This window comes from Cordyceps militaris, assembly GCF_000225605.1.
Source record: "Cordyceps militaris CM01 unplaced genomic scaffold CCM_S00004, whole genome shotgun sequence".
Taxonomy (NCBI): domain Eukaryota; kingdom Fungi; phylum Ascomycota; class Sordariomycetes; order Hypocreales; family Cordycipitaceae; genus Cordyceps; species Cordyceps militaris.
This window is the reverse complement of record NW_006271972.1, coordinates 2,235,452-2,259,304: the sequence shown is the minus strand read 5'-3', so window position 1 is coordinate 2,259,304 and position 23,853 is coordinate 2,235,452. Positions and strand designations below refer to the sequence as shown.

At 54.6% G+C, this 23,853-nt stretch overlaps 7 protein-coding genes across 7 annotated transcripts; 3 read left to right on the top strand and 4 right to left on the bottom strand.

The window, feature by feature from the left end:
• Positions 1-189: 189 nt before the first annotated feature.
• On the bottom strand, positions 190-1,979 carry CCM_05705 (Regulator of G protein signaling superfamily; the record flags this gene model as incomplete). The annotated part of the gene is made up of 2 exons (XM_006670849.1): positions 190-1,162; positions 1,222-1,979. 2 exons carry the CDS (start codon positions 1,977-1,979, stop codon positions 190-192), a joined length of 1,731 nt encoding a protein of 576 aa, XP_006670912.1.
• Positions 1,980-3,804: 1,825 nt separating this feature from the next.
• CCM_05704 (MFS monocarboxylate transporter) lies at positions 3,805-9,133 on the bottom strand (the record flags this gene model as incomplete). The annotated part of the gene is made up of 4 exons (XM_006670848.1): positions 3,805-7,357; positions 7,605-7,664; positions 7,733-8,896; positions 8,937-9,133. 4 exons carry the CDS (start codon positions 9,131-9,133, stop codon positions 3,805-3,807), a joined length of 4,974 nt encoding a protein of 1,657 aa, XP_006670911.1.
• Positions 9,134-9,879: 746 nt separating this feature from the next.
• Positions 9,880-11,172, bottom strand: CCM_05703 (SAM-dependent methyltransferase; the record flags this gene model as incomplete). Its single annotated transcript, XM_006670847.1, has 5 exons — positions 9,880-10,074; positions 10,141-10,395; positions 10,473-10,677; positions 10,734-11,094; positions 11,163-11,172. 5 exons carry the CDS (start codon positions 11,170-11,172, stop codon positions 9,880-9,882), a joined length of 1,026 nt encoding a protein of 341 aa, XP_006670910.1.
• A 636-nt stretch (positions 11,173-11,808) lies between these two features.
• On the bottom strand, positions 11,809-12,553 carry CCM_05702 (Calycin-like protein; the record flags this gene model as incomplete). Its single annotated transcript, XM_006670846.1, has 4 exons — positions 11,809-11,895; positions 11,917-12,047; positions 12,100-12,268; positions 12,332-12,553. The coding sequence occupies 4 exons, from the start codon at positions 12,551-12,553 to the stop codon at positions 11,809-11,811; spliced, it is 609 nt and encodes a 202-aa protein (XP_006670909.1).
• A 770-nt stretch (positions 12,554-13,323) lies between these two features.
• CCM_05701 (benzoate 4-monooxygenase cytochrome P450) lies at positions 13,324-14,909 on the top strand (the record flags this gene model as incomplete). The annotated part of the gene is made up of 3 exons (XM_006670845.1): positions 13,324-13,510; positions 13,576-14,735; positions 14,790-14,909. 3 exons carry the CDS (start codon positions 13,324-13,326, stop codon positions 14,907-14,909), a joined length of 1,467 nt encoding a protein of 488 aa, XP_006670908.1.
• A 1,031-nt stretch (positions 14,910-15,940) lies between these two features.
• On the top strand, positions 15,941-17,682 carry CCM_05700 (MFS transporter; the record flags this gene model as incomplete). Its single annotated transcript, XM_006670844.1, has 4 exons — positions 15,941-16,322; positions 16,376-16,489; positions 16,560-17,134; positions 17,194-17,682. The coding sequence occupies 4 exons, from the start codon at positions 15,941-15,943 to the stop codon at positions 17,680-17,682; spliced, it is 1,560 nt and encodes a 519-aa protein (XP_006670907.1).
• A 424-nt stretch (positions 17,683-18,106) lies between these two features.
• CCM_05699 (COP9 signalosome subunit 2 (CsnB), putative) lies at positions 18,107-19,666 on the top strand (the record flags this gene model as incomplete). The annotated part of the gene is made up of 3 exons (XM_006670843.1): positions 18,107-18,150; positions 18,205-18,424; positions 18,479-19,666. The coding sequence occupies 3 exons, from the start codon at positions 18,107-18,109 to the stop codon at positions 19,664-19,666; spliced, it is 1,452 nt and encodes a 483-aa protein (XP_006670906.1).
• Between the last annotated feature and the right edge of the window lie 4,187 nt (positions 19,667-23,853).

Genomic DNA, 23,853 nt, shown 5'->3' with positions numbered 1-23,853 from the left:
CGGGTCGGTCCGCATAGGGGCCCCACACACACGGTTCGCACGCCTTACCGTCGTAATACCCCTGTTCCCGGACACCAGGACACCAGAAAACCATGGCTGTAAAATTATTACATTATCAGTCAGTGTTAAATACCGCTGTTGTCATGTACGAAAAGATATCCTCGCGCCCTTAAACTCCACCAATCAAAATTACTGCCGGCTTTGGCCATCTCGAACCACCCGCATGACGCCGCCCGTTTCCGCGTCTTCATCGGAAGGATTAGATGCCCGTCGTTCCCGCACAAACTTTGGCCACGTGTTTGTCAGGACCAGGTACTTGATGCTCTTCTCCGCGTCGTCAAAGATGGTCTCGTTAAACCCGTCCGGGACCTCGCCCCAGTACTGCACGCGGTCCTCAGCGGAGCCCGTCTCCGACGCCGAGCCCGTCGCCGACGCCGGCGGCTCCGACGCCGAGTCCCAGTCGGCGACGCCCGGCACGCGCTTCTCCCCGTACAGCAGGCGCGTGGGGCCCTCAAACACGGCCTCGAGCGCCTTTTGCTGCGGCGACGAGATGTTGATGGGGAACGGGGCGTCGCGGACGCTCACAAACTGGGCGTAGATGCGCAGGGCGCGGTGGAAGCGCTCGAGCACGAGCGCGCGCAGGTGGGCGTCGTCGCCGTGCGGGTACTGCGCCGCGGTGCGGACGGAGCGCGGGAACGAGTTTCGCCACTCGGACACGCTCGTGAGAAAGGCAATGTTCTCGCCGGAAAAGTCGCGCAGCGCCGAGTAGTGCTGCAGCGGCGCCGGGTTGCGCTCGAGCACGTACTCGAGCGCGCTCATGCTCATGATGCTCTCGCTCGAGCGCGACGCGACGGAGCTGACGGCCGACCGCTTGCCGCTGAGGACCGAGTCGACGACGGTGCTGCTGTCGCCGGACGAGAGCAACGACTTGCCGTCCTTGGACACGCCGGCGCGCTTCTTGGACTCCCACTGCGCAATGGAGTCGAGCGTCTCCTTCTGCAGGCTCTGGTACCGCAGCACCTCCCAGCAGGGCACGAAGACGGTGAAGATCTCCATCAGGAAGATGGACAGGCAGATCCATTGCGGCGGGAGAAAGTACTGGTTCACGCCCTCCATGGCGGGAACGTAGAGCGCAATCATCCACATGGGCGTCGCGTGCAGGCTGCTCTAATGTTAGTCGTGGGGGGGGGGCAACGAGCGTAGCAGGCGCACAGTACGTACTTTGCAAGCGTGCAGCCAATGGTCTGGAGCCGCCAGCCGTGCGTGTCCTTGATGTTGCGCGACTTCCACAGGATCACGGGCGCAATCACCCACGCCCAGACGAGCTGCCAGAGGCACGTCGGCCACCACTCCCACCCGCGACCCATGGCCGCGTTGCGGTCCTCCTCGGTGCCTTCGACGTGCGTGCCGGGGATGCCAAACGAGGCGTGAAACTTGCGCGAGATGGAGTACATCAAGACGGTCAGGAACAGCTGGAAGAGCATACCGCTGGCCACGAGCACCACCATCTTGGCCGTGTAGTCGAGGCGTCTGAACCTGCCGACGAGCCCGGCGCCGCTAGCCTTTGGCGGCGGCGGCAGCGGCGGCTTGAGCCCGGCCGCGCTCTTCTCCATTGGCGCAAACTGCTGCTGGCGCTTGGCGACGTGCAGGAAGCGCGCGTTGGAGGCGTGGAACAGGGCGATGCAAAAGGGAAAGTAGGTGCCCATGACCCAGTACTCGGCGTCGGCGGGCGCCATGGCGCCAAACAGGTAGACGAGCTGCCCGCTGATCCAGTAGAGGTGCAGCAGCGTGATGGCCGTCAGGGAGAGGCCGAGGCCGCGCATGCGCATCATGGGCGTGCGCCGCTTGCGGATGAGAAACGCCATGCCGCTCGCGAGAACGGCGGTCCAGAGACAGGTCCAGCATGCCCACCAGAGGCCGAGTGCGTCGACGTGCGGCGTGGGCTTGCTCGGGGGCGAGGCGCCAAACTCGGACTCCATGTTGGAGACTCCCAAACAGGACAATATCGAGGAGTGTTTCTATCAAGGAGTGTTTCGTGGCGACTGGTTGTTCTTCTTGTAAATGGTTGGGGTGTGGTTGTCGCAGGTCGGGTATAAAGGCGGAGGGAAAGCACATATATAATCGGCACGTAACAATGGGTCGTTTTCCTTTTTTTTTCCCTGGAGGAAATTACAAGTGTCTTTGATTCTTATCCGGCCGTCACACAGAAAGCAACGGTGGTTTTCCGCATACGTCGTTCCTCGAGGCTGTACTTGCTTTTTTTTTGCCTGGGGGGACAAGGCTCTTGCCGAGATGCGTCGATCCGGCCGGCTACGGAGAAGTTTCTGGTCTCATTCCCCCAGCATTTTGAAGGGACAGGGGTCAGGGCGCGAAAAGGATCTTCTCCTGTTGTCTGCCAAGCGGGTGGAAACGAGGCCTTCCGGACGCCACCCAAAAGCCACGGATGTGCAACCAGGTAGTTAACCAACAAACAATACAACAGGGCGAGAATCCTCGGGAGCGGCCCACGATCATTCTTCCCAGCGATGTGGTTCGAACCCCTGGTGGCCGTTGATCCCAACGTCTTGCCCTCGTTTTCCGGGCCGTTTCTCAAAGGATGTGAAATGAATCAATTCATAGTGTCAACGCAGACTAAAGCAGCTTTTAGCTCCGAATTCGTATTCCTTCGGCGAATCCTAGTCATCAACGTGCTCTCCGTTATTGGCTGCGCATCATCATGTCGCCATGAGGCAATCTCGATCCTTGGCAACACAAGGGAATACGCAACAACGATTCAGGGTCTTTATTAGGCCAGATTTAACCTCCATGGTAGTCTCGGGAGCCGTTGCTCGAGAGGGCATCCACCTGTTGGAATAAGGGCATAAATGAATGGCAGGATTTACCCAACAGGACGGCCTACATTAGCTACTCCGTCGAGAGCGTACGCTTCTTCTTTTCTTTCCGCCATCTCAGAGGTCAAGCCGTCGAGAAATTTACTGTCTACAGAGGGCTGTCGTGGTTGAATCATGCTCGTATCACGATACACAACAATGACGCTCATCGCCTTGTTCTAGTGGTTCATACAATGAGTTGTGCAGATCTTAAAAGTCCAAGTGATATCATTAAAAACTCGGAATAATGGATCGTTCACATGCGCCCGGCAGCCAGAGTGCGCCCACCATGAGGTGGCAACTGAAACCCTGCACGGCAGCATTACGGAGTACGCGTAGCGAATTCAACGGCATTAATTTATGACTTTCTCGTCATCTGAGTGGCGGTCAGTGAACTCGACTGGTTGGCAGCGTTCCGTTCCCCTGAAATTGCACTCCATCCATTCGACTACCAGCTCAAAATGAGGTACCACAGCAGCGCTGACATGGGAGTCGGGCAACCTATCAACAGGGCTTGGCATTGCAGTGGCGCGTATGTCAGTCATATAAAAATATACGAGCAGTAATAAAGACATCGCCGTCATTTAGTTAAAGGTAGTCTCGGCGCCAAGAGACACTTGAGATTGTAATTCACGGCGGGTGTGCGCTTCAAAGGTGCTCGACCAGCTTCCATCAAATTTTCATCATTTAAACGCCTTTTTACCTATGATATAGCAAGTATTCCGATTGCAGAGATAATGACTTCAAACTTTTCACTTCGAGTCCCATGTGAGCGCACTGGCGCCACCCAAGTACGCTCCATCGACAATCCATCGTCGCAACTAGTTACCGATCCAATGCCAACTTCTCCCAGTTCCCTTCAACTTGACCAAAACTTCAAAGACTAACCAACTCCGTTCTCTGTTCTTCTCATCTTCCACCCCCCAACAGTCTCTCACTTGGTAGCAAAGGGGTCTCTGACAACACTGTCCACCGACTTTGGGCTGGACATCCATCTCTCAGCTTCCCTGTCCGATGGAGTAGGCCATGTCGTTTGGGGGCAGCTTCGTGCCGCATGCCGTCTACTGTATTCGCTGTTCTTGTTGCACACGTAGCAGCGTAGATTTCTTTCCGAGCATCGATGTTCAATATGGCCAGCGCGCCAGCAATTTTCGCAGACGAGATTGTAGCCCTTGACGGCAACCACAGCCTTGTGGCTTTCATGATAATTATACAGTATTCTGAGACTGTTTTCTTCTCGCTGGCAGAGCCTGCCGTGACCGACCCAAATCGTGCCCAGTTGTGCTCTGGTTGCGGCCACTTTGAGTCGCCCGGGAATGGTCAAGAACCCAATATTCTCTGTCCGGACGAGGTCAACAATGACAATCTCCGACTCGTGGCTGGGGGAGTCGTCAATAGTTCGCACGCTGATGCGTGACTTATCCACCTCGTGCGGGCTGATCTTTTTCAGGCACTGCAACACTTGCATTTTCTGTAGTGCGTATGCGACCAAAATCAGAATGCGGCCCTTTCTGATGGACGCGGTATTTTCCAGTGGTTTCTCGAACTTTTTGTAGTCTTCCATCAGCGGCAGCTTCATTTCACGTGCAATGTCGACCGCGAGCTGCACCACAAAGTAGGCAGAGATGCGGTTGATCTTTGACGTGCCTTGCTCCTCTTCACAAGAGTCCAAATCCACAAACAGCGAATTCTTTGTAGAAGAACTGCGACGCGCAAACCACTCACCGACGGCCTCGGTAGCAGGGCAGTCTTCGGTGTGCGTTTGAATCATTTTGTTCTTGTACAGGTATTTGCAGGGAAATTCGCCTGCCCATCCGTAAACACGATGGTTCGAGGTGAGCCTGGCATCGACGCCGCCCATTGCGGCAGCGCGGTCTAGGAAAGATGTTTCGGATTGAGCGCTGAAGAGAGACGTGAACTCAAAGACTTCTCCTTGAATAAAGTAGTTGAAATGAGTCCCAGATGTGGCAACAATTGGGCCAAACTGTTCATTGTCGCCAGCAAAGATGGTCGGCACCTCTTGCCATAGACTGACACCAAGCAGCGCATGAGTTTCAGTGAGGCGGCCGACCTCATCAACAATCAAAAGTGCAGGCCTCCCCAAGACTCCATGAAACTTTCCCATATGATCGTGACACTGTGCAACAGCAACGAGTGTGCCGAAAAACGCATCCGCCTTTACCACATAAGCTTCCAGTAGCTCGTGACCTATGCGCTTGAAATCGTCTTCTCTTCGGTGCCACAATTCTTTGTCTTTTTTCCAAAGTTGCCACATTTTCTGCAATTCTTCAAGAATCGGCCCTTTTATTTGCGCGCGTATAATTGACGAAAGACTGTGAGGATCCATGCGCGGATTTCTCGGATCTTCGTGCTCAACGGCTGATTTCTTTGCGTGCTGCTTCAAAGCTTCATGCAGCTTGCTGGCAGATTTGCCTTCTGTCCCATTGCGCAAGTCCGGTTTCTTACCGTCATCGCCGCGGATGAGAGCTTGCAATTCTCTATTGTAACCGTAAAGACGACAAGCTCGCTTGCCCGGGTTGAGGAGCTTGAATCGCTTAATGGCATCCTTGCATTGCTCATTCTGAGGAGATGTGTAGATGATTTGAGCGCGCTTTGGTTCCTCCTGACTGCTTGCGCCGTACCCAGCTGTCGAATTCCAACCTTTGTCCACAACTGCCGAGGCCACTTTTTGGCAAAAGGTAGATTTTCCCGATCCTGGGCATCCGCTTAGAATGACTTTGCCTGCTTTTGTTTTTGTCAAGGCTTCGGCAACCGCAGCATGCTCTCCTTGGAATGCTCCGGCCTTGATATGCTTGGCGAGTCCAGGGAATACCTCATGTAGATTGCGATGACAATTCTCTGGAATCTTCTGGAAGTCCAGTATGTAAAGCCACCAAGAGTTCAATGGAGATGGACAAGACATGGCATTTAATTTTTCATGAACATGACCTTCAAACCATTGTACCTTAAGGTCCGGTTTGTAGGTAAGCTTGCCTTTGATCTCGAGCCTCATTTTCTCGATTGTCTCGTGCAAGGTAGCGTACTGCCTTGGCAAGGAAATCTTCACCTTGACTGTTGGGTTTCGAAGGAACCGAGGCCAACGAGGTTTCCAGTTGGTTTCAACCTGGAAAAAGGCCTTCAATGACCTGACACCTGGCGGAGGCTTCACACGAATGCCCGGCCATTTGTTAGTATGCGCGAGCGAGAGCTTAAACCATGGATTAGCAGATACCCAGGACAAGATCCTTTCCCTCGGGATATCTCTTCCGTAGCAGGTACCCGAAGAGAGGATCAAAGCAGCTTGGATGGCCCTGGACCGACTGAATGGGCCATTTTCTGTCTCGCTGAACTGGGAGACAGTCCGCACCAGTTTCTGCATTGCTTTTTTCAAGTTCGAATTTGATGCCAACTGGTTTGGCAAAGTTTCGGTGTCGGACTCGTCGCTATCAGACTCAGATTCCGTGTCATCGGGATGGGAGCTGTAGCGTTTTTCAGTGTCCATTTCCTCATAGATATACTGTACTGCCTCGGCAATTTGGGTTTCTTCGAGTTTCACCACTGGAAAATCGCTTTTGGCGTTTCGAAGATCGAAACGTAATTTCACCTTCTGTCCAATCCCAGGCAAGGCTCGCACAAGACGCTTATCCGAAGTATCCAATGCCACAAGATATTGCTGGGCAAGGCACAAATCCTTCTCCTCTTGATCGCTCCAGTCTTGATCAATTGCTGAACCTTGCAGCGGTATAAGGCCAAAAGCTGTGCTTAGCTTCTTGCATAAGCGAGCTTTTGTTTTCGCCAGCTGCACTTCTTCGGCCACGGCTGCAACTTGGATGATGGTGCGCTGTCTATTAGTCGAGAAATAGGTTTTGCGCGGTAGCGGTCGTAGTGATCCCCGCGAGTCTATCTTGATGGTTTCAATGCTCAATGCCGCTGTGTTTTCATGGGGTCCTTCCAGCCCAGCAAGGAGTAACCTTTCATTCTCAGAGATGACAGGGGGTCCCGAGGCCAATAGAGCAATGCTGACATCTCGCAGCGCGTCTTCCAAAGAACCGTCTGATCTGAGATTGGGGGTACGGTCTAGAACCACCAGCGGAAAGTCGGCGAGCTTCGTTGTTCGAATAGGAGCTGGGACGGTGACCGCGGTGCCTGCCACAATTATTAGCACTGTTAAATCCTCTCTGTTCGAATTTTCTTGCCATTGAGACCTTCCTCCGCAGGGCCAGCCTCTTTGGGAGCTGATTCGCCCATGTTTGACGCGAGTGTTTGAACGCGCGACCAGGGTGGCAAAGCCTCTGATCCCGAGAATAGAATATGATGCCGAGAGTAGAATCAAAATACTATCCGCATCAAAGTGAAAGATTTTAAAGATATTCTGAATAAGAGGGGTAATAGGGTTGAAGAAAGCTGAAAGAGAAATGAAAACAAGCTGAGCACCAAGGTCGGCGTTTGCTGCCAGTCGGCAAAGATGACGCGAGGTGTCTGCCTGTCTGCCTGCCAAGGGAGGACGATTCTAGCAGTTTCGCAAACGCTCCGAGTTTTTTTTCTATGTTGTTTTTTTGGCCGGCATATTGTTTGAACCTTTCCAGAGATTGCGCTGGATTCTTGGTTTGCGGTTGTGGCATACCATGGGATTGGAGACAGGTGAATGGAAAGACAATGGCCTGCTGGGTGCAATCCACTGCTTCTTTTACGCGATTGTATTGAGCACGCGATGAGAAAGAGGTAGCTGCGTACCTTTGCTTTTCGTCTTTGAGATATAGCACATCATTCCAAATACAATTTTCATAGGCGGCCCTTTTCTAGAAGTTCGTGCTCTTGCTCTACGTCTTCTTCAAGCTGCCCTTATCCTAGGTAACCCGGACTGGACCGCCTTGGAAATCTTCCAGAACGGCGCCCACGCCGACAATATCGCAGTCAGCCCCGTACACAGAATCATCGGGCCATATCTCGTCGCATATCCAAGAGCCTCGTCCGTCAGAACCCCCGGCACCGCAATCAGCGCACCACTCAGAGGCCCGCCCGCTACAAACCCAACACCTCGGCCGCCCATCAGCAGCCCAAAGAGCAGCGCCGGGTCGGCCGCGCCATCGTCTTCCCGCTGGATCTCGCGCGCCATGCTCGTCCACGTCGAGCTAAAGCCGCCCGCGAAGAAGCCGTACGCGAGCGCGAACAGGACCACGTTGGCCAGGTGCCTGCTCAGGCCCCAGAGCAGAAACACAGGCGCGGCGCTGCCGAGCGCCGAGATGAGAATCACCTTGTGCGCGTGCAGGCGGTCGCTCAGCATGCCGAGACAGAGCGCGCCAAACGCGCCGGACAAGGAAAACAGGGCGATGAGGACCGGCCTGGTCACGGCCGGGTAGCCGACGTCGGTCGCGTAGCTGGCCATGTACGTGCTGGGCATGACGTAGCCCAGCGCCTGGAGGACGATGCCGACCTGCATCATCCAAAAGGACGGGCGGCGCAGGAAGGCGAGCGACACGCGGCGGTTCCGCGCCTGCAGATGCAGCGGCACGCGCGGCCGCAGGACGACGAGCGTCGGCAGCATCATGGCGGCAGAGGCCACGGCCCACGACAGCAGCGTCGCGCGGAGGCCGAACCGGCGGAGCAGCGCGCTAAAGACAAACGGCATCGCCATGCCGACGAGTGACTTGCCCGCCCACATGACGCCGTATGCGAGGCCCTTCTTGGCGGCGAACCACTCGTCCATGTGCTGCGAGATGGGGCTGAACAGCAGCCCGCAGCCGATGGAGTACAGCGCGCCCTGCGTCACCATCAGCCCGCCGACGGTGGTCGCGTACGCCGAGGTGCAGAGGCTCGCGACGGTGATCAGCAGTCCGAGAGGCCCGCACCAGGGACGCAGCCGCGGGAACCAGCTCAGCGTCGTGGACGAGACGGGCATCAGGAGGTACATGACACCCATCTGCAGGGCGCCGACGGTGGCAAAGGCGCCAGGTGGTGCCTGGATGGGGCTCGCAGCGCTGGTGTAGTACTCTTGGAAGATGCCGAACGCGACCGAGTAACCTGATCTTGGTTAGGAAACTTATGTCGGGGAGGCCAATTTTTCACGCAAAAGGCTTCAGCATGGGGGGGTCCGGCTTGCCCCAGATTGGCGCCTGAGCGACGGTGCAGCAGAGGAGGGCTAGGTACGCATCACGGCCGTGATCTGTCGGCGGGAGACTGGTCGCGCTGGTGGCATTTTCATCGGTCATTTGTAGTGTCTCGATGGAGCGATGTTGCTGGCTGTGAGAGTCGGGTTGCGACATGATAGTTGCCCGTGATCCAAGTGGTGTTGATTGATGCAAGAGCGCGGTTTGCTGGATTATTGAGAGAATTTTCCAGGTCAGTCCCGGAGACAAGTTCAATCGTGAACTGAGTCAACAAGGCTCCGCGAGCTGACATCATTTGGGGACGAGGTTGATCGCGGTGGAGACGTGAACCAGTAAGAAGCTTTCGTAGATCCGACATCGCTGGTGATCGACATTTTGATAAACCCTGTTGATTATAGACTTCAGCTCACTAGCATTGCGTTTTACTAGGTGTGCTGTGCATGTCTGCAAGTTGCAGTATTACCAAGTTGCACTAAACATGTCGGGTATTGAATCCTCAGAATAACGGCGAGTTTCTGTCCGCCCGTTTAATTCTTCATATAGTCCAGTTCAAGTAATCCCCAACAAGGCAGGTAGCAGCGCCATGTACATGACCTCATGCGTGGGATCGAATCCGCCTCTCGCCGATGCACCAACTTAAACTCCATCTAAAGAGGCAGCAATAAAAAGTACCAGGAGAATATGTGTGGGTTTTGTGCACTGCAGACTTGTTTGATCAGTGGCGGGCACCGGCAGCGCACCTTTACAAGCTGTCCACGCTAGATGCTCTTTGGTCAATAACTTCATTCTCACTGTATGGCACAGCAATTCGGCACCCGTATTCCGTTTCTCCAAGAGCGATTGTATTTACACTTGCTCTCCCTCCAGCCACAACAGTACACACAGCACAGCACCCGCGTCTGTTACAAGGCGCGCTTCTCAAACAAGTAATGAGACACGCCCCAGACATCCCCTCCCGCATAGGCAAAAAGTTCCGAGCAGGCGAGGTAGAAGATCTGCCATCGATTGTACCACGTCTGCGCGTCCTTTTCCCCGTACGTCTCGACCAGATGCGGCCACATCTGCTTCTTGTTCCTGGCCATGCACGACAGCCAATCCTACACAGAGCCGCGTTAGCCCAATCTTATCCGGCAAACAGGGGGGGGGGGGGGTAACCACTGTACCTCGCACGTCTTGGAATAATGCCCGCCGTTGATCCACCACTGGTTCTGGAGGACCAGGTCGCGCTGGAAATACAGCAAGAGGTCCGCCGAGGGCATCGTGCCGCCGGTGAAGAAGTGCGTCGCCATCCAGCCGTCCTCAAAGTCGTAGGGCGTGGTGGCGTGCGCGAAAATGTGCACAAACAGCTTGCCGCCGGGCTTGAGGGCGCGCGCCACCTTTTGCATCAGCAGCTCGTAGTTCTTCATGTGCTCAAACAGCTGCGCCGGGACATGTTAGTCGTTTTGCGCGTTCGGTAGGGGAGTAGGGGGGTTTGCGTCGGGGCTTGCCCACGTACCTCGATGGACACAACGCGGTCGAATTTCTCAGACTCGAACTCGTAGTCGACCACGTCGCCGGTCAGGACGCGCAGGTTCGTCAGGCCCTTGCGCTTCGCCTCGCCGTCAATGTGCTGCTTCTGCGTCTTGGAGTTGGAGAAGGCGGTAATCCTGGCCGCGGGTAGCTTCTCGGCAAAGCACAGCGATGCCGAGCCCCAACCACAGCTTTGTCCCATCCGTTAGCCCGCCGCAACGATCTCGGAGCGCCCGCCGCGACTCACCCCAGGTCCAGAATCTCCATGCCGTCCTTGAGCTCGGCCTTGGCAATGTACTCGTCGAGCATGGCGACCTCGGCCTCGGCCAGCGTCTCCGTGCCAGTCGGGTAGCGGCAGCACGAGTACTTCATGCGGGGCCCGAGGCAGGCGGCCAGCACGCCGGTGCCGACCTCGTAGTGCTGCTCGTTGGCCGTGTCGGTGGCGACGGCCATGGGCTGCGTCTTGAGCTTGGCGACGTAGGCCATCTTGTCCTGCGTGGCGGCCGTCGTGGACTGCGCGGCGATGGAGGCCAGGCGGTCCCGGAGCAGGCGCCGGATGCCGGTGCGGATCACGACGTGGGGGAGGTAACCCCCGTCCAGGATCCAGTCTACGAGGAGCGAGAGCATTAGGTTGCGCTTGTGGTCATGGATGATGGGCGGTGCGCTCTTCACTCACCATAGTTCATGATTTCGGTCGGGCGATGGATGTCGAGTATGCAATGGGTGAGGGGAAGCTGTGTCGAAGCTGATGTGTCGTCTGCAGTGTGGTCAGATCAGCGCGCGGTAGTGCGACGTCTTGTTTTATATGCTCGGTGGTCAGCAGATTGCTCACCCAATATAGCACGTCATTGTTTAGCAGCTCAGTGTCTGCCTCCTTGTAAAGCTCCAATCGCTGAGACTAACAAGCTAGTTGCCCGCTTGCAGAGAACCGGTGGACCCCAATCTGAAGCTCCTAGTATCCGGAGCTCCTAGTATGATGCTCAGCACCTGAAACACGGGCATAGTACAGTGCGTAGTGTTTTGGTGGTTTCCAATCTAGCCTACTGGTTTCCTTTTATTTATCTATATTGATAGATGTATATGAGTACAAACTTGCGATATGGGAATGGTCAACGTTACGTCTAGATATGGGATTTAGACGATCGGCCGTTGCCACGCTTGGTGGCTGAATCGCCCCGCCAAATCGGAGTGGATGGTGGTATGGAATCATCTTTGGTGATTCCATACATTATTATGAAGCTTGTTCGCGAATGATCTGAGCCGACCTATCTGCCATCACTATTACATTCTTGTCTAATGCCTCGATGTAGTCTATCTTCCGCTCAAAAATCGTTGTTGCAGTCGTTCTGGTCAGTCTTGGCAATCTTTTCGCGGGGCGTGCCAAGCTCGACCGCGCGGTCGATCCAACCCTACGAGCTGTTAGCAATGACGGCTTCATCATCGGGGTCACGGTCACGGCTACTTGCATCCAGGCAGTCCTCGTCGACGTGCTGCGCGCGGCTGAGAATAAAGAGGTTGGAAAAGTTGGCCGACTGGACAATGGCAAGGTCGCCAGTATACTCTGCGACAATTGTATCAGCGCGCGGCAGGCTTCAAGCTCTATTTATCCATACCTTGCACAATGTAGTTCGGCCCATCGCAGGCAAGAGGTGGCTGTACCGGGAACCGCACACGCAGCACGCCGACTTTGCCGTACGCCTCGTCCGCGGCCACGGCCTCTCCCTCGATAAACGTCTGCTTGTCGCCTCGCTGGCAGGTATTATTGACGTACAGACTCCCATCCTCCTTTTTTTCTCAAGTCAATGGTCATGTCTAACGCAGCGCGCCAGTCGCTTTTCCACTCACGTTAATGTCATAGCGCGCCGAGATGCACTTGCACCCGGCCGTGAAACGAGCCAGGGTGCCGGCGAGCTGATACCATCGCCCGGGATACGTGTCGAGCGCAAAGGTCGTGTCAGGCTGGGGGTAGAAGCACTTTCCGTCCCAGAGCGCGGGGGCGACGCCCGTTTGCGAGGGCTTGGTGACGGCGGTGGCGCCGAGGCCGAGAAAGAGGTTTTGCAGCTTCATGGTCGGGAGAGAACGTAGGTAGTGGTGGAATTGGTCGATAGATGGAAGCAGACTCGGAATAGATGTGGAATTGGAAGCAGAGTAGTATATGCAAGGTGGGAAAGGAATTGATCTGGAGCGATGGTTAGCCAACTTTTGGTGCCACAAGCCAAGATCTCTGCCGTCACCGATCTACGCTAACCACGGGCGATGGTAGTTACCCATTGCCAGTCGGCGTGAATCGACAACACACTGAGGTTTTCCTAGAAAATGGGGTCAATCCCATTTTCTGTTAATAATTATTACAAATGTTTAAAAACGTGTTTACAACGTAATTCAGGTCAGGCAATAATGGGCGGAGCGAATGGCAGCGTGAAGTTCTCTAGGGTTGCCGGTTGCCCAAGGCAGTGCCTGATTTCAATTGTAACCTGTAATAAAATTGCCCATGATTCCAACAGAAACTCAACGTAAATTTCTCAGTAGGCATTGAATAGGAAGGCAAGATGTGAATCTAGTTACTATTCATCGTACAGGTATTGGTGTACATATCTACCGAGTACAGCACTAGACCTATTCCATGTGCGGCTGATATCCCCCATCACTTTTTGACAAGGTGAATATGATAAGTGACACCAAATTGGTTTGAAATTAGATGGCAATAATTGGCTATTTTGCGACTACCCCTTCGCCAATCTCATCCCGACCTACAACTACCCGCACAATCATGCGCCGTTGAAACTTTGCTGTCAAGCCGGCCCCGATTCATCGACACCAAGTCGTCGCAGCTCCCGATGGCCTGGCTCGCGGCCTCGCTGGCCGCTCTCGCGCTCGCTTTCCTCACCTCGCAGCTCTACGCCTTCCGCCGTCTTCAGCACATCCCCGGCCCCGCGCTGGCGTCCTGGACCAGCCTCTGGCTCGTCTACGCGCAGCTCACGGGCCGCATCCACCTGATCCTGCATCGTCTCGTCTCCCAGCACGGTCCGTTCGCCTCTCTGCCCACCCATATCGTCTCCCTTCGCAGACCCTCGCTGATGCCACACCAGGTCCCGTCGCCCGCATCGCCCCCGACTGGGTCGTCGTCGGCGACGCCGCCGAGATTCGCCGCATATGGGGCGCCCGCTCCCGCTGGACCCGCGCCTGGTGGTACCGCGGCATGCGCATCGACCCGTACCGCGACAGCTCCTTTTCCACGCGCGACGACGCGCTGCACGCCGCCATCCGCGCCAAGCTCCTCCCGGGGTACAGCGGCCGCGAGGTGGACAACCTGCAGGCGCTGGTGCAGGCGCAGGTCCAGGGCCTGGTCCGGCTGCTGGACAGACACGTCGCGGCCGGCGCCGGCATCGTCGACATGGCGCAAAAGGTCCAGTACTTTGCGCTCGACACCATCTCCTCGCTCGCGTTTGACGACCCGTTTGGCTTCATGGAGCACGACGAGGACAGGTTTCGCTACATCGAGACGACCGGGAACACAGTCTACATCCTCGTCGCCACCGCGCTGATCCCCGGCATCATCAGCCTGATCCAGTCGCCGTATCTGCAGTGGATCGCGCCCAAGATTAAAGACATGGCGGGCATCGGCGACGTTATCAAAACCGCCGAACGTGTCGTCGCCGAGCGCTACGGCGCCAGTCCGCTCGTCAAGCGCGACATGCTCGGCTCCTTTGTCCGGCACGGCTTCTCCCAAAAGGACGCCGAGACGGAAGCGCTCATCCAAATCATCGCGGGCTCCGAAACGACCGCGACCGCCATCCAGGCCACGCTCTTGCACATAATCACCGCGCGCCACGTCTACGCCCGTCTCCAAGCCGAAATCGATGCCGCCGCCGAGCACGGCCGCCTGTCCGCGCCCGCCACCAACGCCGAGGCGCAGTCGCTCCCCTACCTGCAGGCTGTCCTGCTCGAGGGCCTGCGCGTGTTCCCGCCGGCGGCGGCCCTGTACCCCAAAGTGTGCGACACGGACGAGGTAGTCTGCGGCGTGTCCGTCCCGGCGGGCACCAACGTGGCCTGGTCGCCGTGGAGTATCATGCGCGACAAGGACGTGTTCGGGGCCGACGCGGACCTCTTTCGGCCGGAGCGCTGGCTGGAAGGTGACAGGCCCAGGGCCATGGAGCAGACAGTCATGATGGCGTTTGCGGCGGGCAGTCGGTGGGAGTGTCTGGGAAAGAATATCGCCCAGCTGGAGCTGAACCTGGTCTTTGTCGAGGTACGTACACATGCAGCTGCATTCTGACGGTATCTACTGACGCGCTAACTATAGCTATTCCGACATTTTGAATTTGCGCTGGTGAATCCTGCAGTTCCGTGGAAATCTTTTAATGCCGGCATGTTTTCTCAGAGTGATATGAACATTGCCGTCACTCGGCGAAGCGCTTTGTAGGCGAACATGTCCAAGGACCGGTGCGTTGTGCATCGAACTGAATATACCCGGACAGCAGAATAGACTCAATGCTTCAACTCATAGGCTGCTGCAGCCGATTTTTCCTTCTGCGCTGGTAGCCACATTGTCCCTGCAGCTACAACCACCTCGGGGCTTTGCGGTAGTAGCTCATACTTGTCTGGTCCTGAGAGCTGGAAGGAAATATTGACCCAAAATTTTGAAGCAGCGTCATCGCGCAGAAGAATGATGAAGAAGACGCTGCCATCACAAATTCCTGCGTCGTAACGTATTTACATGGTGATGGTCGACGTAAGTGACTACCTACCGAGTCAAAGATGTTCTCCTGCCGTTTATCGATCCACGGTTATCCATTCACAATATCCTAATAGGTCAATTGTAATCGAAATTAAGCATACCCGCTAAAAATCCAAGACAAACTCGAGACGCGTCATTCGATTCGGAGGCTGCCCCCTCTTGGCCTCTCCACGCAGGGCTGCGTATCAGCCCTGCTGGGCTTAAAGCGCTGGGAATGGACGCTAAAATTGTTCTCTTTGGAAAATGTCTGAACTCTGAGCAACATCCTCTCCTGTCGGCTAGGAATGCTGCGATAAACTTTATAAACACAATCGGGTCGAATTTACCCCGGGCCGCGCTTTCCAGGGACTAGGTCTCCCGCTATCTTCACATTACAGTGACGAACGTGATCGAGATGATGTGACCGGGGGGTAATGTACCCGTTGGCCTCGTTCCAGGCCGCGTCAACCACCAGGGCCTTTTCCCATTCGGGCAACTATTAAGGTGACGTGCGAAGGCGTTTGTGCTTCAAAGCAGCCGCCGGCCAACTTGTTACTCGTTTCCCTTTTCTCTTTACAACGTACGAAGCGCAGTTTCTCTCCTCCTTTTAGTCGTTTTACTTTTTTTTTCTTCGTTCCGCCGTACAGCATCACTGCATGCCGCCCGCATAAACAAAACTTCCAGGAGCCAACAGGGTCGAAATTAGAAGCAGTATTGGTTGTGAATGACTGCCGACAATGTCCGGATGCAGTGCCGACGACGAGGCCGGCGATGACCGCGCGCCGCGCGACAGAAGAATTCGCGACCTCGGCGAGCTCCAGGAAACCGAAAACACGCCCCTCCTGCCCACGGATCGGCCCGCGGAGCTGGTCCCTGAGCCGTCCTTGCGTCTGCTCGTCAGTCTTATCGGCGGCCTGTGTTTGACCCTGGTGGCCGTGAGCCAACGACTCTTCGGCCCTGCGTTGCAGGAAATTATGGAGGATGTCATTTGCAGAAATGTCTATAGAGACCACCAGCTCAACGCGCTTTCTCCTCCAGACAGCCGATGCAAGGAAAACGATGTGCAGAAAGTCCTGTCCATGGTCTCTGCTGTCGATGTGTCGGCTGAGATGATTGTTCGTAAGTACCAGACTGCTTTTCAATCTTGCTCGGGACGCTGACTTGATGCACAGCAATTATGGTGCAGATCCCCTTTGGAATTATTGCCGATAAATATGGTCGTCGAATCGTCATCTTTGCCTCTCTTTTCGGCTGTTTCTTGAAAATTGCGTGGACAATCCTTGTCCGTACGTTTCAACCCTTCTGCATCCTTGTCACAGTTTACTCTTCCATCATCGGCTCTAACGCGCAATCTAGTCTCGCTGCCCGATAAACTCAACATATGGGCAATTCTCTGGGGTAACCTGGCCTACTTCCTCGGCGGAGGCGGATCCATGGCCGGCGCCATGTGCTACACACTCTTCAGCGACGTGACGCCCGCCGCCGAACGAACCATGGTGTTTTACCAGCTCAACGCCGTGCTTCGCATCGTCAACGTGGCAGCCACGCCCTTGGCCGCGTTCCTCCTCGGGGTGAACCCATGGATAGCTCTGTATATAGGCATCGGTCTGCTAGGCATTGGCACAGTCTGCACACTCTTGCTTCCCGAAACTCTTGATTTGAGGAAAGTTGCTGAGCAGAGGAGACTGCCCCGCGAGAGGGCAGAGGAGTTTGCACCGCAGCCGATATCTAAAGTGTCGGCCAAATCTGCTATCCAACGCGCACTGGCTTCTGCGCGCAGTGACTTTGCTCACATTTGGCGTTTTCTGCTCGGCTCGCAGGGTATCATGCTACTCATGGTGTGTAATGCTTTAGTGTACCCATTGAAGCTGGTCTTCGACAGCGACCTCTTGCAGTATATGACGAAACGATACCATTGGTCATGGTCAACGGTATGTTTTTATTCCAGCACCAAAAGTAGGCGATTCGTTCACTAACTCGCTTTTCTCAGGCTACATATATTGTGTCCATCGAAAACTTCTTCGCCCTAGGAGTGCTAATGATTGTATTGCCCACGACAGCTTGGGCTCTGAATCGGCGCGGCCGCTCACCACTCCAGCGCGACCTATTCATCGCCCGTGTGTCCGCAATATTTGCGTTTCTGGGCACAATACTCATTGCCTTTGCGCCGGTAGGCTGGCTCTGTCTACTAGCCCTCATCATTTACAGCTTCGCGACAGGCTTTTCGCCTTTATTCCGGTCCATCCTTTCCATCATTGTCGAGCCGCACACAATCGGGGCTCTCAATACTGTCATCGCTACAACTGAATCTATCGTAGGCCTGGTCTCGGCTCCCACTCTGGCTTGGCTTCTCAACCGTGGCATGGATATTGGTGGTGTCTGGATTGGTCTTCCGTTCATGTTTACTGCTCTCCTGACAGCACTTTCCGCCTTGGGGATATTTCTATTCAAGTTGCCTACCGTATTTGTTCGAAGTTGAATTACTTTCTCATAATACATTTTTATAATCTTTTCGCCTGTTTGCAATCTATTCTCCCCCCCCCCGCTCGTTGCTCTCTTATTGCAAGTGCTCACAGCGGTATCGGGCACAACTCCCAAGATTGAAGCTCAAAATGTGGTTATCAATAATTTGTATTTCGCTTATCGTTTCATACTTAGGTATTGTTTCCCAATAAGAAGGTCTCACCTCAGCACCGCTCGTTTACACCAACAGCTACCTAGGTACAGTACTATCGATAGTGGGGGCGCTACAGACGCCAACCCCGCTGCCAGGCTGCGCTCGCTCCGCAACAGCTCTCCGTCTCCATCATCACCGTGCTGTCGACATCCTTCAAAACACGCCTTTTCTTTTTTCTGTTTACCCCTCTTGACGCTACTGTGTATTTCATTCAAGTATCCACAACATGTCTGACGATGAGGATTTCATGCAGGAGTCAGATGAGGAGCAGTGAGCGCTGGCAAACGCGGTGTCGTCCTATGTCATCGCTAACAGACTGCGCAGATATGATTTCGAGTACGAAGAAGACGAGGACGACGAATCTGGCGATGTCGACATCGAGAACAAATATTATAACGCGAAGCAATTAAAGCTCAGCAACCCGGAGGAGGCCGTTGACGAGTTTCTTGCAATCCCCGAACTGGAACCTGAAAAAAGCGAGTGGGGATTTAAAGGCCTGAAGCAGGCAATCAAGCTGGAATTCAAGCTTGGCAGATACTCCGAGGTTCGTTCTCGATGCGTTGGATGAAATTGCTAGGCTAATAGAAAACACCAACAGGCCGCGAACCATTTCGAAGAACTCCTCACCTATGTCAAGTCCGCTGTCACACGAAACTATTCGGAAAAGTCAATCAACAATATGCTAGACTACATTGAAAAGGGTGCTGATGGAAACGATGCGGTTCAGAGCATGGAGAAGTTTTACTCGTTGACGCTTCAGAGCTTCCAGAGTACCAACAACGAACGGCTGTGGCTGAAGACCAACATCAAGCTTGTCAAGCTATTACTTGATCGCAAAGAATATGCTACCGTGTCTAAGAAACTCCGAGATTTGCATAAAGCCTGCCAAAAAGAGGACGGAACAGACGATCCGAGCAAGGGGACATACTCGCTGGAAATCTATGCCCTCGAGATTCAGATGCTTGCCGAGACAAAAAATAACAAACAACTGAAAGCACTATATCAGCGTGCACTCAAGGTCAAATCCGCTGTACCACATCCCAGAATTATGGGGATCATTCGAGAGTGCGGCGGCAAAATGCACATGAGTGAAGAGAACTGGAAGGAGGCACAGGGCGACTTTTTCGAATCGTTCCGCAACTACGACGAAGCAGGCTCGCTTCAACGCATACAAGTTCTCAAGTATCTCCTGCTCACGACAATGCTCATGAAGTCGGACATTAACCCGTTTGACTCGCAAGAGACGAAGCCATACAAGTCTGATCCCCGCATCTCAGCCATGACTGAGCTCGTGGATTCGTATCAGCGGGATGACGTGCACGGTTACGAAAAGGTGTTGCAAAACAATCAAGACATTCTGGCGGACCCGTTTATTGCCGAAAACATTGACGAAGTCACGCGCAATATGCGCACAAAGGGTGTCCTGAAGCTCATTGCGCCTTACACGAGGATGAAGCTGGAGTGCATCGCCAAACAGCTCAAGATTTCGGAGCCCGAGGTCCAGGACATTATAGGTTTTCTCATTGTCGATGGCAAGATTAATGGCCATATTGATCAGCGGGACGGTATACTGGAGATTACATCCGTCGCCGATGCGGAACGAGTCAAAGCAATGAGCCAGCTAACCAAATCGATCTCCGATCTGTTTGGTGCGGTATTCCAGGATGGGGATGGTTTCCGGAGTGCAGATCAAACTACCATCAACGAAGGACCTATGTACGATGGAGATGTAATGGGACGAGGCAGGAGGTACGGCCTACGGACCAAGACGGGCTTCCAGCTCTGAACTTGAGGGACAACTTGTCATCCACTCCATGATCTGTTCTGTTCCTTGCTTTGTTTTTTAGCCACATCTCCGTCGTATTGATGAAGAATGGAGTTTGGGTGTATTTGCCATGTTATAGATGACAAACTACTTCGCCGGGAAATGCCAGCCCTGGTAATGCATGCAGGTGGCTTGCATACAGAGATGCACAATCTAGGTCCTACAGCTCAAGTGTATGACCCTCCAGCGTATGACCGGCCATGGTTGTACACACAGTCTAGACTAGAAACAGTGGTACTCTTCTTGACTTTTTGTTGTTTGATACACGAAAGTGTCGTCGTCTGCTTGTATATCATGTCATTGCACAAGACGCCGGTTTCTTTTTTTCGTCCTCTTGCATGCCACACGCCTACCTAGAGGCGCCATCGTGGCGCAAGCGGATGGTGACAGCGTGTGGGAGCCAGCATGTACTCGAGGGACCGCAACAGAAAAGCAGATACACAAGGTTGCCATGTGTGATCCAAGGAACCGAGATGAAACATGACACTTCGAAACGAGTCGCTACTTGTCACAAGCTGGCAGCGAGCAGTTTTGCGGGCTGTGGTAGCTCTCCGGTACGCCGCATCGGATGAAACAGAGTAGGCAGTGCAAGGCGGACTCTGGTGTTGTTTGTCAGAGACTATGTGAATCTGGCTTCAAGTTGTTATGCTGGGCGCTGTGTTTCGTCAATGCTTGTGGCACGGCAGCGGGCAGTTGCTGAGATGTACTTGCATTTGGTAGCGTGGCAGTCTGTTGTGTGACGGCCCCTTGAATTGTTGACTGCCGACGAGGATGACGAGACAAAGCGGTTGAGGTCGGAAACTGTCGGGTTCGGGGTCGGCTTGTGGTAATCGATGGAGGGCCGCCACAGTATCACGAACTTGTGCGGACCCCAAGACCCCCCGAGCCCAACGTCGCGTCTCATTTACCTTGTGATGATGACAAATGCGAGCACAAGCTTCTCAAATGCAGCAAATCTCTATAAACCAGCGGCAAACATGCCCTTGATTTGGGGAGTGCGATTCTCTCGCCCACGAAAGCGCAAATCGGTGTCAGCAAGGCTACTTAGCTACTAGACTGGACAAGGTCGAGACGAAGCCTCCTCCATGCGCCCAGCATGAAACGCAACCTTTCTTTGGCTGGTTCATCGCTTTTCTTTTTCTCAAAACCTCGTTTGATCAACGTCTGGCTCCCGAGGACACGCGGGTGGCTGCGTGGATGCTGTGCCCTGGTCGGCCCAGCTCGGCGGGTAGGGCGGCGGCGGTGCAGCTGAGAAGACCGAGTCGAATGGCGACGTGGTAGTAAAAGATGCGCATCGTGCGACCCAACCACGATTTCTGGTCAAGGGGTTGTGTTGTGGATACGAACATGTGTCCACGAAAGAAAGACAACGAAAATGAGGCCGGCGCGCGCGGGCAGGATGGCGATGACAAGGAATGTGCGGTTACTTCTGACATTGATTCAGCCACTGCAGTTGCGTCTGCAGAGTGAGATGAAGGACTGGTCTCGAGGTGCGCGTGTCTTTGCTATGCGTGTTCGTGTGCGCCAAGGCACGTTTTGCTTTCCTCCATGCGATTCCTTTACCCACCCACATCTAGGTCAATGTCCACTGACTAATGTACGGAGCTCGGCCGAGGGACGAGACAGAGGGTCTCTTCGTCTTGTTTGCCCGTCTAGGATGGTGCGAGAGGCTGGATTCGATCGAGTCGCACATGGAGGGAGAAACACAGAGAAAATAGGCATCATGATGGAAACTTCAGTCGGGGGTATGGGTGTGGTGTAACAGTGTGTGATCCTATCAGTGCTTCTCAAGGCCGTTATCGAAAGGCTACCAGTAAGCAGCCAGGTGACGAATGGAGGCTTGCTTGGCAAGTTCCTTCGGGCCTGTTATCCGACCAGCACGTTGAGGGAAAAAAGAAGGCGAACCAACCATGCCAGCGAGTGGACGTGCCATCCGCCAAGGCGGACGTCGCCCGGCAGGGGCTGCAAAAGCTGGGGGCAAGGGCGCAACTTCTATTCGAAGGTGGGCGTGGCGCGGCAAGCCCGCCTCCCTGCATCATGCAGTTGAGAAAAAAGCCCCGAGCTGGCAAGGCTGGTCGATTTGCTGGGCATCGACCTTGCGTGTGTGTCGGGAAGAAAGAGAAACGGCCAGCTGTGGATAGTATGAATTCGTGACACGGCAGAGTCCCCCTCGATCCCGGTTGCAGCCTCTCGTCTTCCTCCGACAGACCTTGGCAACCATGTAAAGCAGTCGAGCAATGCACGCTGTCGTGACTCGTGGTGCAAAACCTGCAACTGGGGGTTGACCTGCGTGGCAACGTGTGGCGTGGTGGCGGCGTGTTTGACGGGTAGAGGAAACCACAGAACCGCATTCTCGGGACCCTTGTACACGGCTGATGCGAGCAGCGAGATCCAGAGCAAGCCAGGGGGGGCCTTTTTCGTTTACTGGTGATCAATGCAGCGACACGAGGGCCTGCTGACGAGTGCAGGAAATGGAGCAGCCAAGGACAAATCAGCCCATGGGCTTTTGATGCGAGAGCATAATATTAGGGCTGAGAAAGAGGCGCGCAATCAAGCCTGCTGCCGCCTCTCGCACACACCCCTTCGTAAAATCGGCAACCCTTGCCCCAGCCTGCGAGAGCGGAGGGGTTATCGACATCTGGCCCCCAGTGCAAGCACAAAACTTACTCCGAGTTCAGCCCCTGTTAACTCTTCATGAACCATTGACCGGCTCGGGCCGCAAACGTCGCAACTACGCCCTGATTGAAGCATCCGTGCTTTGGCAGAGCGCTGGCAAAGGACGCGGGGGGGAGGCCAGAGTGGCGTTGCACCTGTTCCCGTCGTGCTCAGGAGCGGCAGTTGCAAGGAATGAATTGCAATGTGGCTGCAGTGCGCCGTCCCCCAGCCTGTTGTTAGACATGCCGCCGCCAGGCCGCGTTGTGATGCGGTGCAGCGCAAGGCTGTGTGGCCTGGTCCTTTTTTCCCTTTTGTCCGTCGTACCAGTTCGTGGGCGTTTGTAGAAGGGGGCTGGGATTGGCTGCTGCGGCATGGACGTGAGCAATGAAAGCAAAAAGGAAAAAACCAGTCGGACTCAAGGTAGCAGAGTGGCACATTGTTGCGTTTGTCGAAGGTGGCAGCTTGCCCGCAGTGAGGCTTGTGCAGGTGCAAGGTTGGTGCGCAGGCGGCGGAGGAGGAGCAGGACGAGGACGAGGAGGGCTGCTCGGCTGCTCGCCTTATGCCGACACGAATAGCGCATGTCTGTTGCCGGGGATGGATGGGAGAGGTTGGACGGCTGCTGGCCAGTTAGTAAGTAGTTAGCATGGCAAAAGTCTTGCTATGAAGACCTTCCAGGTTTGTGCATGGCGTGTAGGTAAGAAGCTGGTGTGTCTTTGCTGGCCGTGGCGCTGGTATATATTTCAAGGGTGTATTTTGCATTACCTTCACATGCAGACGTTTCAACTACTGAACGTGTTCTGCACGATTATATCTTTGCGTATTTGTTTGATCCAAGGCAGCGGTCTGCCACCACCGCCTTTTTGACCTTTTTCATTTGTATTTCTTGGCTCGCCATTTGATATCGCCAGCCTTTTTCAGAGCCGCTGTAGTTGCACTACAACTAGCTTTTGTCTTTCTCTCACAGGTCGGTCTCCATCTTGTTCGCATCATTAAAAGTCACGTCTGACGCATTGGCAGTTTGGGCAATCGATTCAGAACCTGAAGTGATCTTGCCAGCAGCACACAGGCACTTTTACCCCGCCTGCTGGGTGACGACAGACTAGAGGGCAGAAACAAACGCTCGTCGACTCGACTCGACTGCGAGAACAAGGTGATTATCGCGACATTTCGCGTTCTTTTTCGCTCGAGCACACCGCCAGCGACCATCCAGAAGCTTTGACCACACGTTGAATAAATCGGTGCCCGCGATCCAACACAATCTACAGGCAAGGGACTGGTCCGGTCGGCAAGATATCCTAGCCGCAGCGTCGCCCGGCAGACGCTAGTTAAATAAACTTGAACCGGCGACAACGCCAGTGATCGTCCGCTAAATAAGCCCCAAGTTGCCTGGCCCGGCCGGCCCGCCGCCTGACGACAGGCTCGTGGTGGTTACTATCCGCAGGCAGGCAGATCTGACGAGGGGTCAGTCATACCAGGGTGAGCAGGGACATTAC